We start from the raw sequence: 21,822 nt of genomic DNA on the forward strand, positions 1-21,822 counted from the left end.
GTTCATTGGTTCAGAGATGACGATGTAGGGAGGAACTGAGGATGGAGAAGGAGAGTAGAAGAAGATAGGGAGAGGGCGTTAGGAAAGGAAGGGATTTCTTTTTTCTGTTTTTTACTTTTAAAGAAGCAAACCATCGGTTTATATATTTGAAACGTGACGTGTTACAATCTTATTGGGAATGCATCATTGTCATGGGGGTAGTTCTACAGCGGAAGAAATCCATGCAGCGTCCAAGCCAAGGTAGGCCAGGATAAGCCTTTGTGTGCTTGGAGGCTAGGAGTTGCCCGATGAGATGGCTCCACCAAGGTCAGTAGCATTGGATCATGACCTCAAGTTGCATGGCCAGGGCACTTGGCTGGCTCTGGCCGGTCCATGGAAGATGCTACTTACGTGCTAAAGGGGGACGACCATAATGTGAGGCGATTGTGCGCCGAAGAGGTGACTTGGCACCGATGTGAAGGGTCTCCTGTATGCCGATGATGATGGGCACCTGTGTGTCGTGTTGATAGGCAACCGCTTGGGCCGAAACACACCCGTGCGCTAGAGGCAACGGGGTAGCTCACTCAGCTTGGGCAAGGGGTTGGCATGGTGAAGGGTCATGCTTGAGCCAGGCCCGCATGCCAAGCCTCCATTGAGTGTCGGTAGTGCAGTGTCGGTCCATGCATTGTCCCCATGAGCAAGTGTGCACCCATGAGAAACCCTGGTAGCCATGCTAGTCATTAACCAGGGCCGCCCCACAAGGGAAGTTGGTCTAGGAGTGCCAAGGTTAGGCACCCAAGGAGGTTGACCACCCCTCCTCAAAGAGTACATTAAGCTTTTGGTGGTCTACCTGAAAATGACATCAATTCTCCCAAAAATCTTACAGGCGAAAATGACAGTGGTGTCCCTTAACGTAAGCTGCCAAGCGTAGGCAAGGCTAAGCCTGTGTTAGACCTTAACATCATGTTACACACCAAACAAGTGCAGGAAATCCGAATTCGACATGGTGATGGTAAAAACATGCACAGTTGTATCGACTGTGATCCCGAAAAAAAACTTAACCAAACAACTATTTTTAGGGGAAAATATTTAAAATATCCCTAAATTTTACGAAATGGACGAACTCTACCCTTATTGTTTGTAAAATGACTCACACTCTACCCCTTCCATTTGTGTCGTGACTTGTGATCACATTCAGTTTGCACATGATAGCACGTGACCATTAAAACATTTTTAAAATCCAATTTTGCCCTTTGTGGCAAAAAATGCTTATCTCACTGCAAAGACCTTCCAATAGGTGAACAGAAGGATTTGCAACGTTTTAAAAAATGACCTGGAAACGGAACCATCCTAGGCACCGGTTTCTGGGTCAACAGTCCGATCGTCCAATTCGAATGAACAGTTCGTTCTGACAATAAAATTAAAAAATAACTAAAAGGGTAAAAAACCATTAAACGGGTCGATGGTTCAACCGCCCGGGTTACCGGCTTATTGACTTTTTCAATGGTTTTTGACCAGATTCTAGGTTTGGGGTAAAATGGAACCAGTTGCCTGGACGGTTCCCGAGCCGAACGGTCTGATTGTCCGGGTCAATGGCGGTTTGAAAACGTTGGAGGATTTGTCTCCCATTCTTTCTTTCTTTTTGTATCTTTTAAAAGGTTACACAACCGGGGTAGCCCATCCCCCAACCCATAACCCCTCCCCCCAACCTAGGTGAAGGCGGGATTCGATCCCAAGTATGACCAGCAAGAGACCTTACCAACCAAATGGTTGGCACCTTACTGGGTTTGTCTTCCATTCAAAAACTAGATTTTGAGGATGTCATCTTAATTCTAGGCTTTCTAGCTATCTCCATGTCCATCCCTTCAATGTCATAGGAAATGACGGATAAAAAATGATTGGGTCATTTATAAGCATAGAAGTTATTCTTTCAAAATTTATATATAAACCAAAAAATCAAAGGGTTCAGACCCAGACATGAAGAGGACTATTAATTTGTAGGGATTTTGGCCTGGAATGAAGAGAGAATTGGAGTGGTAGTGAAAATGCCTTTGTTTTGGTAGAATTCACTCCCTCCATTTAAAGGTCCTAAGGGGATACGTATGGGTCTTGAATAAAGCTATTTGGGTTAAGCAAGGTCAAAAAGTTCAAGCGAAGGATGCATCCACGTTTGATTTCACTACTAATATAGAAAATGTAATTCTAATCAGCCACTCTTATTTATTTATTTTAATATGATCAAATGGTGCTACACAAGAACTGGGGTAGCATGCCCCCAAAAGTCACTCATACAAATAAAATCAATGTCCCTAAAGGAGATCACAAAGATTGATGAAGACAAAACGATCAGGAAGAGAATGAGCTCGGTTTGCAAGCCAAAGATTGTACACATGTTTGTTTCTAACACCACCTTTCTGCTTCTCCTTCATCTGTAAATAGTCTGAAATAATATTCCTTAAATTCCAAAAAGGGGAGATCAGACCTTTGAGACAATATATTACAACATTCAAGTCTCCTTCTATTATGATTGAATAGTAGATGAAGTTGGTCGCTAAATTGTGAGCTTCCCATGTTGCCCAAGCCTTGACTACATTTATAGATGAGGTGCCTAGAGTATATCCTTTGCAATTCAAAACCTTACCCAAATGATTCCTTGCTATGGCTGCTAGAAAACAACTTTCATTTCTTGAACAAGATGCATCAAAATTAATTTTAATTTCACCAAGATTCGGAGGGAGCCATGAGATGTATTTCCATTTTCTTACTTTTTTGTTGTTATTCAACTTCTCAATGAGCTCCCAATATTTTGAGAAAGCCTTATAAGCCACTCTTATTTTTTAAGCTCAAGAATAAGGACCAAGAGATATTATGAGGAAACAATAAATAAAAGTGGTGAAGCTTTTAAAATAGATATGGTGGTGCGATATAAAATAAAAAATAGAATTATTCAATGGAAGATGTTAGACAGTGTATGCCCTTAACTCCAATTAGATTGATGTACATAAACATTTATCTGTAAATGAATAAAGTACATTATTGTTTCATGTTAATGATGACATGTTTTCTGTGAATTATCCCTTAAACTGGACACTAATGAGACTCATGTTAGTTTATAATGTTCTTAGCCATTTGATAGACTTGGGGAATTTATTCTGACAAGGCTAACGCTGGTGTGCTACCAAATAGTTGGAGTAGCTTGTTTCAACTATTAGGGTTAAACCCAAAGCACAAGTAGTGGGTGTTTGGAAGAAACACTAAACCTAGACCAATTTTCAATTATGCTATGGACCTTGGAGATAGATGAGAAAAACTAGAAAGTTACACATAACCCTAGACTTGATTAGGATACTACACTAGGCAGTGGACCGAGGTATCTTTGATGTACCAACCAGTAACATCCATTACGGGTCAAAATATCTAGGCATGTTGGGGCAATTTGGGAAATTATTTGAATGTGTGATCATAGTGATAAGATCGATCCCTTTGTCAGTAAAAAGTGAATATCAAACTTTGCATTCTTTCTTATGGAAACCTAAACTGCCGGTAGTGAATTTCACTTGTGTTTGAAATCTAGTTTTGCAAAATAATTTATATATTATTATATTACTATTTTATGAAAAACAAATTGCAAAAATGTTTCAATCCTAGTATCCATCCAAGCAGAGAGTGTAACACTGTATCTTGTAGTCAAGGGTGAGGTCCTTCCTTACGGGTAGTGTTCTGATGATTATGGACCAAGAGGTTAAGTATAAGAGACCATTACAGGGTTGATTACCTGATGGGCTTTATCTCACATAAATCCATTATCCTTGGGTCTTCATAAGGTGGCTAAATCCAGTGATCATTTAGATGTAAATGTTGGGCCCAAACTGAGCCCATGTTGATTGGCTTAGGGGTTCACTACCCCAAGTAGTGAATTCAACCTAATCTCTTTTAGAGGTGGGGTTGGACCCTCATGGACTTTATGTGAGACCTTTAATGGTATCCATGCCATACAATATCAAGCCCAAAGTAGCCATGCAATGGACATGAGCCATTAAAGAAAATGGGCCAAAGGCCCATTAATGATGAGATAAGTTGAGTTGTTAAGTTGTCATGTGATTTAAGAGGATAATGCTTATATATTAAAAGAGTCCATATACAAATTAGATTTGGATAATCTCCTAATTAGATCAGGATAGTGCTCCATAAAAGGGGGATTAAGAGGGAGAAGGCGAATAGAACTTGTTATCTTCACTCTTTTGCTCTCTTCTTTCCCATAAACCCCATCGCGGCCTAGCCATTGAAAGAACTTATTTTTATTAGTTTTCCTATTGTGTTTTTGCAAGAAAAATGTTGGGGAAATCGGGCTTAAAAATTTCAGTCGATCCAAGGCAGTTGGATTGTAGTTTTGCAAAAAAAAAGCAATGTTATTGAATCGGTTTCTCATTCACTTCACAAATCACAGCTCCCAGAGTGGTAGTTCACACCCAAAATTGGTCCAAAAATTTCAGTTGATCCAAGGCAGTTGGATTGTAGTTTTGCAAAAAAAAGTTGTGTTATTGAATCGGTTTCTCATTCACTTTGCCATCTTCAGTTGGAGGCCGATTTTTTGGACCAATTTTGGGTGTGAACTACCACTCTGGGAGCTGTGATTTGTGGACTCTGTATCAAGTACAATTAGTTTTAATTTCAATTTCTAATCCTATCTGGTTCAATGCAATATTGATCTATAATTCTCAGAATTCAAAATCTCCGAGAAACTGGTTCCCGAGTTGGGTTAGAACATTTTTGAAATTTGGCCAACTGTTAAACCTAGTTTGGCCATCCATATTCTGGATTCTAACCCTTCCAATAAAAGATTGAATGGTAGAAAACTATATAACCTAGGGGTGAGCAAATGGGTAGGTTCGACCTAGAACCAATTGGAATCGGCCTCGAACTGGTCTTGAACCAATCCTATCCAATTTGTTACAAGGTACGGTTTGGTTCCAAATTATTGGAATCGATCTCCACCCGAGCCAATTCCAAAGCCTAGGGGTTTACCCTACCTGAACCAATATGATGAATTGGCCTTGGAGCTAAACTTTCCTCAAAATAAACCCCAAAATACTTTGAGGATGTGAAGATTTGAACCCAAGCACTCATTGTTACAAAGTCTAATGGTATCACTAACCATGGAGTTACTTAAGTAATTTGATCATTTGTTTTCATTTTAATATTTGAATGTGTAGAAGGTAATATTTACAATATTTAAATTATAATGATAAGTTTTGAACCATATATTAATACATTATAATAATCTATATATTATATTACTCAATTTAATAATAAAGATAATATAAGTTTTAAACTATATACTATATCTTTCGAAAATCAGGTTTTTAAAGAACATGTTTTAGATTTTTTAAAGGGGAGGAGTAAAGAAAAAATAGGTTCAATGGGTAAACCTTGGAACCAATCCCATAATCGCCAAGTAGGGTTGTCAATTGGACTGGATTTGGTTCGATCCGATCCAATCCAATATTTGTCCATTTACAAATGGGCTGGACCAAATCCATACAAACCAAGTCCAATATAGCCCAAATAAAATGCAAATGAATCGGATTGAGTCCAATCTAATCCAAATTGAATCAAACACCAAAATAACATGAGAAATCTAGGAAATATATAAAAAACTACAATACATGCTATAATCCAATTGAGTCCAATTAAAACACAAACGGATCATATTGGGTCCAATCCAATCCAAAGTGAATGAATAAAAGTACTTTGATAAAAGTGTTTTTGTAAAAGTATTTACTTTCATAAAAGTACGTCCATAAAAGTACTTTTATAAAAGTACTTCCGTAAAAGTGTTTTTATATGTGTATTTTTAAAAGTTCTTTTACAAAAAATACTTTTATAAAAGTGCTTTCGTAAAAGTACTTTTCATAAAATTACTTTTATAAAAGTGTTGTCGTAAAATTGCTTTTGCAAAAGTGCTTTCATAAAAAGTGTTTTCGTGAAAGTGCTTTCATAAAAGTACTTTTAATAAAAAGTGTTATGTCGGCTCCAATTTTGGTCAATTTCAAATTGGATAAAGGTTTAGCCTCATGATTAGAATATTGGGAATTTGGTTTAGGTCCGATTCAGACCGATAAGAATATGGACCAATTTATTTTGGACTGGCTTAATTCAATAATTATAACAAACTATCCAAATCCAATTTGATAAAGTTTGGGTTATATTGGATCCAATCCAAAACCGGTCCATTGACACCCTTACCTCCAAGGCAAGAACAAACACTGGAACTAGCCTTTGTAGGGTAGGTTCTGGTTCCAAAAACTTGGAACTAATCCCTACGGGGTAGATTCCACATTTTGCCATTTAACCAAATCGAAGTGACCCATGGCCATTGTTTATATTTACACTGAAATTGACAACTAGACAACAATTATTGTAATTGACATCTACAAAAATCACAATCGAGAACTCCACCACTTGCCATTAGAAAGCGCTTTAGACCAACATCATTATGTGTTGTAGATGGTTAATGAGTTCACAAAAAAAAACATTGGATTTTACAAAATTCCTCTTATTCAAAGAAGAATATTCCAACAACGAATGTTTTTCATTGGGATCTATCTTAGCTATCTAACTTAGTCTCTAAGATCTCGTTTATCAATGGTGGTGGGAGCACACTGGACATCAATTATTGGAGACACTCAATGTGCAAGCAGAGGTGTTCTTTAAAAAACTCAATTCTTTGGGTTTTATTTTGAAGATTTGAAGAATGATAAAGGGTAAATTTAACATTTCATTCTTTCTCATCAACATTTAACGCCAATGTCAATTGTCATAAAACCTTCAAGGGATGTTACAGACACTAGGGATGGTATTAGTCCATTTTATAAAACTTAGGTGTAATGTAAGTATTTTTACCCCTATTTTTTAATCATAAAAGTGGTAATATGTAAGCAATCAGGTGGTATTTATCAAAATCCACCTAGGGCGATTGGTCAAAGCTCCTTTAATGTTGGGGCTCAAATCGGAGCTAACTTTAATGTTGTGTTTGGCTTGAAAGAAAAGGTATGAAAAGGAAAGGAAGAGGTAGGGAAATCTATACAAACTTTGCCTTATACTTATACCGATAAGATATTATACTCATCATCTTCTCTATTCTAACGCATACTAAGTGGCAAATGAACTTCAATCTCTTCTTCTTCTTCGACATTCTATCTCCTTTCCTCCTCACTAATGCTTGATAGAAGATAAGAATAGATGAACTAAGAATGATCACCCAACCTTATTAAATGTTTTATAACAAAAATAATCCTGACTACACTGGTTTGTTATATTAGATACATTGAGAATGTTTTTTTTTCATACAGGGAATGCATTATTGAATTGTATTATTTTGTTATATTAGCTATATTGGTTTTTTATATAGGTTATAAATTATATAATTTAAACATTATAATCATTTTATATGATGGTATTAATTTATAATGTTATGATGGAAAAAATAAAAATATATACTACTATGTGTTTTTATTGTTTCGTTTTAGTTTAACAAAGTCTAAGCACAAGTCCCAACTCCCAACTAATATTTAATAAGATTGTGTTGGGTCCTTTTTCTACCACACCACCTGGGATTTGAGGATGTTGCCATGACGTGGAATGATTTCCTTGGTGCCTTCACAATGTTGCTGTAAGGGAAGAGGAACAAGAGACATTAGGCCATGAAAGAGCTTCAATGAAATGAAGAGATGAGAAAGTGATTTGTAACGAGAGACATGGCCAACCTCCTACTCTTTCTCCCCTCCCAAATGTGCTCTATCCACCCTCATTTATAGAGTAGGGAGAAAATGAAATTGAGTAATATTTTAGAAAATGAAATAAAATGTGATCTCAATAAATCATTTCAATGCATATTCCATGCAATCATGGGCCCCACACCACCCGTTGGTCATGTCAACCCTCTAAGGTGCCATAAATACTCTAATGGCATCTCATCAAGTCGGCCAACCAACACGAATAGAGCATCTGACAAGGGCTTATTGGGTAACTAGGTTAAGAATGTATATGTCTATGATGTGTGGGCCTATGCAAGCTAGGTCTAGGGCATATGAGCCCAAGTCACCAAGTTAAATTAGACCTCTTGGTCAAAGGCTTCAGGTCAAGGTGGGCCTATAGGTTGAAATAGGATTTGACCCCAGAGCTTGGTTTGATTCAAAGTCGAGCCAAACCTCTAAGAACATAGTGCCAGGTTTGGAGAAGTATAAATGTCACAAACTATTAAATTATGAAGATTTATGTCAACTACCTTTTGTCTTCTTGCAAATGTTGTTGTACACGTGACTAGTGTGCCAAAAATATCCCTAATATATAGTTTGGTCATGTAAAATACTAAAATTCTTATGTAGGCAACTTTTGTTAATAATCACTAATGATAAACCAATAGATCCAACGAAAGGTTAAAGGTGAATTTTGGACAATAAAACTCATTGATATGGGTTTCCCTAAAGTTTTGAAAAGTTGTATTATTTTTTTTTATACAAAAAGTCATAGTAAAACCATACTGCCATTAAAAGTGTGAATGAGAGTGTGGAACTTTTGTATGAGTAAATACCCCAATGTTTTATTTAGTTGCTCTCTACCAATGTTTTATGGGTAAATTTCTTAAACTACCATTATGGTTTAGGTGTTTAGCTAATTGACTTAGTGTACCCTTATTGTTTGAAAATTGACTGATGTTACCCCTATTGTTTTTGACAATTGACTAACTCTACCCTTACCATCAACATCCATTAATATTTTGTCAAAACCTGCATACACATGAGATCACGTGACGTTTAAACTTCTTTTAAAACCCAATATTACCCCCTCCCACGTCCCCTTCCTCTGACCAGCAACCCCTTCCTCCTCAAACCTCCGGTCTCTTCTCTCTTACCTCTCTCTATTTTTCTCTTACCTATGGTTGGAGGAGATTTCCTCTAGAAAATCAAGAAATCTTTGAAAATCCCCCATTACTTCAATTCATAGAACTCAAGCTGAAGAACCCTAACCTGAAAATCCCGGCTTCTCTCACAAACCTTAGCAGACTGCAAATACTAATGCTCCAATCAAACAAACTCATTGGAAGCATACCCAAATCATTTGGGAGCCACCCAGAACAGTCACATGTCTTGAGGTCACCCCTGCACTGGTACAAGCCATAAACTGTTGCTTCAGTTGGTGTAGAGTTGTCGTTGCCAACGACAAAGCTGTTGTACTCAGACTAAAGAAAGATAAGGAATATAGGGAGAATTCTAGCTCCAGCGATCGGAAAGATAACAAAGATGGAGTTTTGGCAAGTCAAGGAGGGATTCAGGGAGAATGGGTCAAATTTCGTCTAACATTCCGAATAACATAAGTTAAGCGGATGCTGCTTAGTTGAGGTCTTATTACATTGAGGCTGAGAAGGAGTAGAACAAGCACACATTTTGGTAGTTGTGGCCATGGTAGCTGTAGCAGATGCTGTCATTGCAATTGTGCAGGTGGTGGTGGCTGTTCATAGAACCTAACCGACCATAACTGGTCTCTCGGCGATGGGCGGGGATCTCACATCTCTCTCTCTCTCTCTCTCTCTCCTTCTTCTTCAACCTCACCTCCCCTATTTATCCTCCCCTACCATCATTGTTGCAACTCTTAGCAGCGGCAATTTGGGTTATCTCAGATCCCACCTTTTCATTTCGTTTGCCCTATAAATACCCGCTCATGCTAGTATTTGTTTGGAGATCTTTCTGGTGGCTCTCAATGCTGCTGCAACTCTTAGCAACGATGATTTGGGTTATCTTAGATCCCACCTGATATTTTCCTTTGTCCTATAAATACCCACTCAGACTAGTATTTGTCTAGAGTTCTCCATACTAGTTTTTTTTTTTTGCTCTCAGATCTTTGCTACCGTCGATCTCTCCAATGGCTCTCATCGAGGTTATCTGAGATCTGGGTTCATATTAGAAACAATACAAGAGATTGTTTTTTTTTTTCCTCTTAGATCTCCGTTGTAAGGTGGCTCCATTTGATTGAATTTAAGGGTAAACCGATCATTTTACATTTTTTCGTCCATGTTTAACGACCCTAGTAATGTTTATACAATTGTTAGAAACAGTAGGGGTAACATCAGTCAATTTTCAAACAGTAAGGGCACACTTAGGGGTCGTTTGATTGCACTTTTCAGAGGTATGAATCTAAAAATGTTGCTTTTTCAGACTTCACCCCTTATTTGGTTTTACCTCTTAAACTTGGTATGAATCTTATTTTCAAATTTGAAAATAATAGAGATTGGGTCGGCAACGTGCTCAGGCGCATTTGAAACCTGATGCATAGTCCAAAATACCATTACAATATTTTGGAAATGACACACGCTACCCCTGTCTTTTCGCGCATGACTCATTTGGTTTCTCTCTCTCTCTCTCTCTCTCTCTCTCTCTCTCCCTCTCTCCCTCTCTCCCTCTCTCTATCTCTTTCTCGCTCTCGGGGGATTGAGGGTTTTATTGTGCTCTTGGAGGTAGGTTACTGATGACCAATCCCTCGAGAGGGATCTCAATCCCTATGGCAAGATCACCGGAAGCAATGTGTGTTCATCCAGATTTTGTGAACACAGATGGCTTCGTCAGTGAGATTGATAGGGCTTCGTCAGTGGGCTCGCATGGCTTTTGCTGAGAGGGCTTTCGCAATGTTCATCTGTATTCTATTCCCCTTATCTCTGTTACTCTAATTGTCACCGGAAACGATAGGTGTCTCTATCTTTTCAAAGGCATAGATCGATCGATTGGGGTTTAGATCTTATGTTTTTTTTTTTTTTTTTCTCTATCTCGCTCTCTCTCCCTCCCCTGTCTTCCCACCACCACCATAGTAGTTACAACATGCAGTAGTGATGGTTCGGTGAATAATAATAATATTATTTTTATTAATCATTAATTAGAAAATATTTATGATTAATTATCTTAATATTTTTTATTAAACACTAATTGTTTTTATTCAATTTATTTGTGTTATTTATTAACTATTATCTATAAATTGTCTTTATTAATTCTTAATTATTGTAATATTTTTTATTAAACATTAATTATTTTTGTTAAATTTATTTGTGTTATTTATTAATTAATAATTATTTTTACTAACTAGTGATTTTTAATGATTTCATTAATTTTTAAAAATTATTTTAATTTTTATTTGTGTAAATTATTAATTATTAATTAATTTAATATTTTTATAGTCATTATTTTTTTAATTTTAATTGTTTCATTTATTAATTAGTAATTATTAATTTATTATTTATTATTTGCATTATTTCAATATTATTTTGAGGTTGAAAATTATTTTTTTATGAGATAATGCAAATTGAACTCAACATTTCCAAATAGTATGTTTTAGGGGTAAAATAACAAAGTCAATAAATTTCAGATGGTAAAGGGTTGATCCAACACAAACAAACTTATGAATTCAGATCCTCTAAAAAGTAGAAAAGCATCTATGCTTCTTTTCATATTTTAGACACTTTTAATATATTTTTAATTTTTCAAATCTGAATTTTCAAATTTATCAAACGCCACCTTAGTCAATTAGCTAAACCATAAGGGTAGTTTAAGAAATTTACCCATGTTTTATTTAGTTGCTCTATAATTGTAGGGACAAGAATATAATTTGAACAACCACTTTTCTCTTCATTCAAATCCCTTTGAGTAAGTCTTATATTGGAGGTATTAACTCATATTCACATTCATTGAATCCTATTATTGACTAGAATACCTTTATTTGTGAAATGGGTATCTCTCTAATTGTAATGTCATAAAATGTAATATGAGCAACTACATTTTTCCTCATTTAATCATCTCTTAAATTTAGGGTATTAACTCTCATTCCTTTATTAAATTCCATATTAATTAATTATATTAAAAAAATAAGTATGGCAAAGAATACTTATTTTTATTGATGATATAAATAAAATACAAATTATTTACCAAAAAATTAAAATACAAATTTAAAGCCAACACAAAAAATGGAGTTGTTTTCCTATTGGTAGAGAATCTACAATTCAAAATTTTGGGTCAAATGTATAAATCCTTGATGTTATAATTAAATAACAATGAAAATTAAAAAAGATAAAAACACACCAAAATATAAAAATAATAAAAAAATTATAGGAATCATGGAGATAACTCTCTGATACCGTATATTAATCATATTAAACAAAAATAAGTGTGATAAATAAGAATAATTTTTATAGAATAAAAATATAAAAATTGTAAAAAATTTTGAAAATATATTATTCACTATCATCATTATAATTACAAATCACGAGATGGTTGGGACGGGGATACATGTGGTATTTTTAAATTTTAAAATAAAGTTTGGGAGAAAAACTGCGCACGTATTATCTAGTCGTACATTCGTAATATCTACCTGTATGTGATCGGAGATGTTCGTAATGTGCGGCTGGATTACTATGGTTTCAGAGTGTGTGCAGAGTTTTTGCTCGTTGAGCAGGAGAAAATAGAAAACAACGTCAGGAATAGGAGACGGTATCTATTGCCTCGGCGCTCCCTCGAGGGTTTGAAGTAATAGGTTGTCTTTGATTGGGGGAAGTCACTTGCTGGCACGCGGTCATATAGCGAACGAAGAAAAGAAAGGTGAGTTATTGATCGTTTTTCTTTTTGGTGTGGGTTATTTTGATCTTGTTCTCCACTTTCGTTTATTAACATATGCTTTAGCTTCTCTAGGGCTCCATTTACTTCACTTGAAACACTGCTGAGCTCAGTTTGGCTTTTTAGATTGTTTGTTCATAGGTAGTCAACTTCTTAGATTGTTTTGTATTCATATTTTGTTGAATGATAATGTGATTCTTCATATATAGAGATATGGGAAGCGTTATTGTGTTTTTCTTGACTTCCTACCGGTCAGCATTCCTTAATCCCCAAACATTTTTCTGTATCAGTGATTTTGCCTCTCTTTCTCTCTCTCTCTCTCTCCCCGTCATAGCCTCATAGGATAAGAAAATCTGCTTAGATGAGCTAATTTTGCACCAAATGCGTTCATTGTTTTATTTAGAGGATCCCTTTGTGCTTATCTTTCCATTTCCTTCTTCTTTCTCATATTTACCATCTTTTTGGGAGAGAAAAAAGGGGAAAAAAGAGAAAGAGATACCTTGCATAATCCAACAAGTAATGGAAGTATCCTTGATATGTGTTTCATCTTTTCCATATGTTAGCAATTTAAATTTGTAAAGTCATACTTCTTTTTTCTTTCTTTCTGGGTAGAGAAATGGATGTTCATTTATTTCGCATTTAGTATTCTATTCCTTAGCTTGTTATCTTCAATGTTTTACTAGTCTAATTAAGATAATTTCATGTTTTGCAGACTTTTAAGTTACTATTTATTATATATTGGGATGGCTTTCTCCCGAGGTGCAAAACGTCCAATTGAATTTCTCTTCAGCTGGTTTGGTATTTCTAGATGTTCTGGGCATTGTTATTCTTCTTCGACATGCAGAGGGTCTCACATTTCTGAAGTTAGTGAAGTCAGAAGCTTATTCTCCTACAACTATGGTGGTTCTAAATGTGTTTCTGCACAGAAGCTGTTCTTGAGAAACTTCAGTGTTGAGGTTCCTGCTCTGGACCAGATGAATCTTATCAAGCAGCTGAGGGAAAGAACAAGTGCTCCCATAAAGGACGTCAAGTCTGCTCTTGTTGCTTGCAATTGGGACCTTGGTAAAATCTATGTTTTTTGTACTTCATTCTTGGTGGAATCATGCACACGTTGTATTAAAGATTTTGGTCCTTATATGGTACTAGATACTTTATGCAGACGCTGCACAGAAGGACTTGAGAAGAAGAGGCGTAGTTCTAGCGTCAAAAAAGTCATCCCGAACTGCTACAGAGGGTTTACTTGCACTAGCACAAAATGAGAAAAGGGCTGCTGTTATTGAACTTAACTGCGAGACTGACTTTGTTGCAAGGAATGAAATATTCCAATACTTGGTCAGTATAACTCCATTTCATTTGATTTGGCAACTCTGTACTGAACTAGTTAATGGGAAGTCAGGGATATTGCCTCTCTGTGAAACTTATTCTTATGGACATAGAGACTACGAGTGAAAGTTCAAATGTGGAAAGCTGGGCTTCACTACTTTAAATGCTTAGTTTTGCCTTGGTCCTTACAGTATAGCATTTTATCTTTATGATAGTAACCATTAGACTTGGTTATCTAGTTTATGTATTTTTTTTGTGCCTTGATAATTGTAATGCGTTGACTCTTTTTTTTGATCAGCAAAAGAGAGTTTTATTTTAAAATAGGTTTAAAATAAAGTTTTACAGCTGTAATGTGTTGACTCTTTTGATATGATAAACTATTCTAGCTATGTTTTCAATTTTCTCCTGGTGATGTTTCATACATTGTTATTGTAGGCTTTATCTTTGGCAAAGACAGCTTTGTTGGTTGAAAGTTCTAGTGAGCAAATCTGTACAGAACTTCCTGTTGGACCTGAATACTTGGGGGTGAGACATCTTTACATAAACAGCCTTCTACTTTTAAATGAGTAAGAATTTTGAGCTCTTAAGATTGCAGACTGAAATACTCATTGCAGCTTGTGCACAAGGAGTTTTCAGCCTAAAATGTGTGTATATATATATATATACTCCTTGTGCACAAGGAGTTTTCAGCCTAAAATGATATATATATATTATATAATGATAGATAAAAATTCATTAGATTTCATTAGAAGAAAAGGATAAAGAGTCTGTTACAAGCATCCCAGTGGGAGGTGTGAGGTGCAACCTCACCCATTAATATGGAAACAACATAAAGTTACAAGTGGGCCCAGTACAATTGATCCCTAGTTACTCCTTGCTTAGCTAGAGAATCAGCAAAAGCATTTTCCTCCCTTCCCACCATTGCATAATTACATTCATCTGCTGAGTTATCCATTTTAATTTCTTCATTTCATTTCTGTAACACCAAATCACTGAATCTGGGTCTTTTAGCCAACCCACCACCACTTTGGAGTCCCCTTCTATCACCAAATTCTCCGATCCTAACTCTCTTGCAATCTGCGCGCCTTGTATGGCTGCGTACAGTTCTGCCTTTAAGGTGTCTCCATTCCCCACCGGTCCTGAAAAGAGGGCTCTTAAATTTCCTTGTCTTTGATGACTCCTCCTTTTCCAGTTGGGCCTGGGTTGCCTTGACTACTCCCATCGAAGTTTAGTTTCAGGAATCCTTCAATGGGAGGTATCCAAGCCATCCTTGCTTTAACCTTTTGCACTGAGCTAGATGCCACTAAAGGCCAACTCTTCCAAATATCATCAAGTGTGAAAATTTTGAATAACTCCAAAGTTTGTAGCCATATAACCTTGGTTATTACACATTCCATAATTTGTTGTTTGCTCCTTTCTTTATCTTGGAAGATTTTGGCATTTCTCTTCCCATAAGGTTCACATCATTGCTGCTCTAGTATACCTCCACATTACTCTTCTCCTCTTCTTCGGTAAAGCAAAAGTAGATGGAGCAAACAACATTTTTGTCTCCATTGGCATATTCCACCTGCACCCAAACAAAGAGAAAAACCAATCCCAGATATCTGTAGCAAATGAATAGGAAATTAGTAAGTTGTAACAAGATCCATCATCAGATTTGCATAGAGTGCACCAATTTGGGGAAATACACAGAAAAGGCCTCTTCTTTTGCAAGTAATCCAGAGTGTTAGTTTTCTCAAGAGCCACTTCCCAACAAAAGGCCTTAATTTTAGGGGGAATCAATTGAAACCAAACTTCTTTCAAAGGAAAGGACAGAGGAAGGGGACTGGCAAAGAGCTTTAAAAAAGGAGGTAAAAAAGGAGGCACAAGAAAAGGAATCTTTAGGGCTTGGGAACCAAACTCTTCTATTTGGAATAGAAAGCTCTAAGTAGACACTATCAAGAAGGAGAAGCTCTGATAGACAAGTTATTTCTCATCCTTCAATCCCCTTCGAAACCCAAGATCCCAATTAAGACTAAAAGGCAAAGAAGGAAGAACAAGAAAATTCGAAATGACCTTATTTTTATGCGAAGAAATAGAATACAAAGAAGGGAACAAACCCTTTAAAGTCCTGTCACCAAACCAAGTGTCTTCCCACAATCAAATTAAATTCCCTGAGCAAACATCATACCTAATATACCTGAGAAACTGGAAGAGGCTATGAATTGCTTTCCAAGGTGCTGCCAAGGTAGCTCTATGTGATACACCAGCATCCTAGCTGTTCTCCAATCTACCATGTGTGCTTGCCACTACCTCAACCTACAAATTTTCCCTCTCAAGAGGCCATCTCCATAATCATTTCCCTAAAAGAGCTGTATTCTTCTTTCTTACATTCCCTAGACCTAAACCGCACTCTTCCTTTCTTTTACACACAATCTCCTAGTTTATTAAGTGGTCCTTTCTAGTCTCTCCCAGCTGCCAAAGGAAATCCCTCATAATTTTTTCTAATTTCTTTTCTTCTCTTGGTGGAATCCTAAAAACAGAGAGGAAATAGATGGGTAGGTTAGCCAAAGTTGATCTTATCAGAGTAATCCTACCTCCCAAAGAGATGTAACATCTCTTCCAAGCAGCCAATCTCTTTTGTCATGGAAGTGATCCACATGAGGGCAATACATTGGCTGAAACCATTGGAGCTGTTCACAGAGTTCTTAGTGGATGATCTGCTACGAAATTGTAAGGAAATTGCGAAGTTAGTCCCATCTAAAATGACTTCAAGTCCATCATGGAATACTCCCCCTCATGGCTTCATCAAATTGAATTTCGACGGTAGCTGTTTGGGAAACCCAGGGCCTTTTGGCATTGGGGGAGTTCTAAGGAATGAACAAGGGAATATAATAACCATGTTTTCTAGTCCAATTGGAGTGGGAGATTCCCTTAGGGCTGAGGTAATGGCGGTCATGGAAGGGGTAAAACGAGCAAGGGACCTGAATATCAATAAGCTGGTCATAGAAGGTGATTCTAAGATAGTAGCGGGCTGGTTAAAGGAAGACAAGATTGGGCTCTAGAACTACAACAATGAGAAGAGGAAGTTTAAGTGGTTGATTAAGGACATTGATGTAAAATGTATTTGGGTAAAGAGAAGTGCCAACTCCTTCGCTGATGGTTTAGTTAGGCAAGGGGTGCATAGGGATTCTATTTTTTGGGCTCATTTGTAACTGGTTTTTCTCTCAATTGCTTATTTTGATCCCTAGGGGAACTAAGATATTTTATCTCCCCTCCTTTGTATTTTAATCTCTTTTATTAATGAAATGCTTCCTGTTATTGATAAAAAAAATCTCTTTTTACACCTTTCTATAACTGGGTTCCAAAAACTGCTTTCCTTGGGGTTTGCACCTAGAGGATGCCCTAGGTAGGTCAAAGGCCAAGGGGTGATATGACATTCTAAGCATTCCACTACCCTATTTAGGACATTCTCCTCCATGTTAATCCCTGTTATGCCAGTGTTTTAGAAGCGCAAGGCACAAGGGCCAATTTGCGCTTGAGGCGAGAAGTGTAAGGCGAGGCGTGCGCCTTTTTGAAGCAAGGCACGAAAATACAAAAAATTGCTAAAAAAAATAAAAAAAATGTTAGAAAATTCAAAAAAATGCAAAAAAAAACTATTAATAAGAAATATAAACTTAAATTTTAAAATTAATGGTTTAAAAAACCTATTATCTAAAATTAAAATACATAAACATAACATGTAAAGCATATTCAAATGGAAATTTAAAAATAAAATCAAACATATAAAACATTTTGAAGCATGTAAAACCCACGATCTCATTTTTTCCTTAATTGCATTGCTCAAGTAGCTAATGTGATGTAAAACATATTGCATTCTTGATTCTATGAGTCGCCTTTGTACCACGCCCTCGAGGCAAGCCCGAACAAGTCTATGTTAGGGTCTGAAGTTCTTATTTCTCACATAAAAAGTTATGATTTTATAACTTTTATTGCCTTTTAAGAAGATATTTTATTGCAATGAATGAATGAACAACATTAGCAAATAGGGGTTCTTGGAGCTTTGTATTCCCATCCTATGAGATAATGAGATAATGCTGCTTGGTTTCAGGAAGCTACTACATCGCATGAAAGAATTTTGTATTCCAATCCCCTTCTTCTATTTATTTATGTCTTGACTTTTGTGTCTAGGATATTTCCTCTCTCTTAAGGACCTCTAACTCATTCTTTGATTTCCATCTCAATTCTCTCTCTTCCACATGGAGGTTTCTCTCAATTTCAACATTGTCCAACTCTTCAATATGAGAAATGAGAGTCAGCAATGATATTTACCCTGTGTTTTCATCTTTGGCACGATGTTTTAAGACATAACCTACTGCATATGTAAGCGTATATACACAAATACATGCATTTGTATATATGCTTATGTATACATATACATGACCAATAATTTTGTATATGTACATACATATACAACATATATCTATTCATATGTATGCATATTACCTTCAAAAAAATTCATATGCATGTACATATCCAACTTTTAATCCTTCCTACACATGCATATATGCATACATTGGTAAGGGGAGGGATGTGAGTTTGTTCATAGCATAGGAGGGATTAAAGTTGGATGGTGAGTCATAGGTTAAATTAAAGGCTAAGGGGAAGGGGGTTTAGTTGGGACATGGTCATCCTAGCACCAATGGCCCAATGCCCTTGCCTTGCCTCCCATATGTTGTATCCATGTGCCCAAGGGATATATGACATATGTTAGATTGTTAGTGTTCTCATTTTCCTCTAGCAACTATATTGGCTGTTGATCTCTAACTTTCCATTAAATGTAAATTACTTATTTTTCTTTTCTTTTCCTGAGCTTCCTGCTTTTCTTGTTCCTCATGCCACAAAAAAGGGTCTGTCATCACCATTGTCTCCTTAGCTAGAGAACCCACAACTAAATTAGCTAATTCATTAATGAACTTGAATGAGTTATTAGTTCTTGTAAAAAATCTAGCTTCTCTTATAGCATGCCAAAGAGATCAATGTTGTCTTCATTCCCTATCCATCTGATCACAACTTGGGATCTCTTTCCAACTCTCAATTGATGAATAGGTCAGTATCACAAATTGATGGCTGCACAATAGTCTACCCTTAGGCTCCGTTTGGTTTGTGGGATGGGGATGAGAAAAAGGGAATATTCCAAAAATATTCCTTTTTCTCTTATTTGTTTTGAGGGAAATAGAGGGATGGGATGAGAAAAATGTGGGATGCTAGATCCCAAAATCGTGGAATCAGGGTCGCACCAAAACAGTGCGACCCTGGTGGAAAAACTCGAGAAACCACAATTTTTTTTTGATCAATAACACTTTCATTAATTCATCAAAGAAGATTTACAAAAGGAAGACAAACACGCTTATCTTCCAAGAGCAACAAAGAATCTCAAGAAAAGGAAAAAAGAAAGAGAAAAGAAATAAAACACACTAAAGTTACAGCTTGGCCCAAAAAAGTGAATCCTTTTCTGCCCCTTGTTTAGCTAAACCGTCAGCTAGGGAATTAGCCGATCTTTTAACCCAACGTATCTTAACCTCCATCTCCCGCACCAGCCACTTGAATTTCCTCCTCTCATTATTGTACTTCCATAAGCCATTGTGATCTTTAAGCAGCCACCCTATCACCACCTCTGAATCCCCTTCAATTAAGAGTTTCCTGATGTTCAACTCCTTAGCTTTTTGGACTCCTTCCATAACTGCAAAGATCTCAGTTCTAAGGGAGTCACCCACTCCAATTGGGTCTGAGAGCATGGCAGAAATGACCCCATTTTCATCCCTAAAAACACCCCCAATCCCCGATTGTCCCGGATTTCCCCTGCTACACCCATCAAAGTTTAATTTCACGAATCCACTAGGTGGAGGGGTCCAAGCCACACTCATTACTGACTTAGTTTGTGTGAAACTTGCAATTTCACCCCACTTCCTCAACATGTCATCCACAGTGTAATTTGTGAAAAGCTCCAAAGATTTCAGCCACTGTACCGCCCTAATATGAATGATAGCCCTCAGATCTGCTGCTCCTCTCTGAGCTTCTATGAATATCCTGGAATTTTTTTCTTCCCAAAGTGTCCAACATACCGTAGCCCTTAGTCCTCTCCACATTGTCCTTCCCCTTTTTATCCGCCACCTAAAAAAAGAAGGGGGAAAAAGGCCTTGCAAGTTTGATGGGGGGTTCCAACAATAACCAAATAGGGACAAAGCCCATTCCCAAATTGACCTCGCAAAATGACAAGACACCAGTAGGTGAAAACCAGTCTCCCCATCCACTTTACAAAGAATACACCACTAGGTGACAAACAGGTATTGGGTCTCTTTTTTTAGAGTAAAGCACCAGTGTTGATTCTTTCCAGATAGGCTTCCCAACAAAAACTACCAACCTTAGGAGGTATTGCTCTGCACCAAACCTCATCAACAGGAAAAGGAGGGGAGGTAGGACTGGTGGACTGAATTAAGACTTTGAAGAAAGAAGAACAAGTAAAAATGCCATTGGGAGAAGGTGTCCAAATTCTAGAGTCCACTCTAGTGGGGTCTAAGACAACGATATCAAGAATTGCAATAGGGCTCAAAATAATGTCAAAGTCTGAGTCCCTCAAATCCCTTCTTAGACCCAAGTTCCACCCAATCCCAGAAATGGAAGAGGACGAGGTGGTAAAAGACGAGATTGGCTCATTTTTCAAATTAGAAAGAGCAAACAAAGAAGGAAACTGTTCCTTTAGAGGGGCACTCCCCACCCAGGTTTGTTCCCAAAATTTTATGGAGTTACCGGAATTCAAATCATACCTGATATTAGGGGAGAAAACTGGTAGTAGGTCATGAATGGCTTTCCAAGGAGAATTGCTTGTAGTCCTAGCTCTGATTCCAACGTCCCATCCATTATGCTCCAGCCCATGAATACTTGCTACTATTCTAGCCCAAAGCTTCTCCTTCTCCAATGGGAATCTCCACAACCACTTTCCCAACAGAGTCATATTCCTTCTCCTAATATTCCCAAGCCCCAAGCCAGCACAAGTCTTACTCCTACAAACTATCTCCCAGCTCACTCTATGATCCCTCTTTTCTTCTCCCGGTTCCCACAGGAAATCTCTCATTAACTTCTCCAATCTATTAGCAACCTTCACTGGGATTTTAAACACCGACAGGAAAAAGATAGGTAAATTAGCAAGCTTGGCCTTAATAAGAGTAATTCTCCCACCAAGAGAGAGGTAGTTCTTTTTCCATGACACTAGTCTTTTTTCGAACCTTTACATCACCGGTTTCCAAAAGCTCTCTCTCATGGGATTATCCCCTAAAGGCAACCCTAAGTAGTTCAAAGGCCAGCCCGAGACTTCACACCCCAATACTTCAGCACTCTCCCTGATCTCTCCCTCCTCCAAATTCACCCCCACAACACAACTTTTCTCAAGGTTAACTTTCAAGTTGGATATTTGCTAAAACAGTTGTATCATCGACTTCAAATTCCTAATAAAGCTCACATTACTGCCTTCACAAAAAAGAATCGTGTCGTCAGCAAACTGCAAGTGAGTAAGAGGGGTTTCCGCCCTCCCAACTCTCCAGCCTCTAATGAGCCCCCTAGAATCTGCTCTGTGTATCAATTTCCCCAAAACCTCCGCAATTAGAATGAACAAGAAAGGAGAAAGGGGGTCTCCTTGTCTTATACCCCTACTGGCTGGAAAGAAGTCTACCACTGTCCCATTCACTAGCACTGAGTAATGACAATTCCGGACACAACCCATGATCCACTTACACCATCTAGCCCCGAACCCAAATTTAGTCAAAACTTTCCTCAAAAATTCCCAGTCTACTAAGTCACAAGCCTTTTCCAAGTCCAACTTACAAACCAC

The 21,822-nt window shown here is 37.2% G+C and overlaps 1 protein-coding gene across 3 annotated transcripts in view; it reads left to right on the forward strand.

Annotated features, from left to right (window-relative positions):
* Positions 1–12,414: 12,414 nt before the first annotated feature.
* The window catches only part of LOC104594351 (translation elongation factor Ts (EF-Ts)), a 41,294-nt gene continuing 31,886 nt past the window's right edge, over positions 12,415–21,822 (forward strand). For 2 of the 3 annotated variants that reach the window (XM_010254613.3, XM_010254611.3), the window contains exons 1-4: positions 12,415–12,617; positions 13,345–13,694; positions 13,792–13,964; positions 14,391–14,480. In XM_010254613.3, coding sequence (XP_010252915.1) covers positions 13,376–13,694; positions 13,792–13,964; positions 14,391–14,480 — 582 coding nt within the window. In that variant the 5' untranslated portion in view covers positions 12,415–12,617; positions 13,345–13,375. The other variant, XM_010254612.3, reaches the window with a different exon arrangement.

The sequence above is a fragment of the Nelumbo nucifera genome, chromosome 1, assembly GCF_055504915.1.
Source record: "Nelumbo nucifera cultivar China Antique chromosome 1, China Antique-T2T, whole genome shotgun sequence".
Classification (NCBI taxonomy): domain Eukaryota; kingdom Viridiplantae; phylum Streptophyta; class Magnoliopsida; order Proteales; family Nelumbonaceae; genus Nelumbo; species Nelumbo nucifera.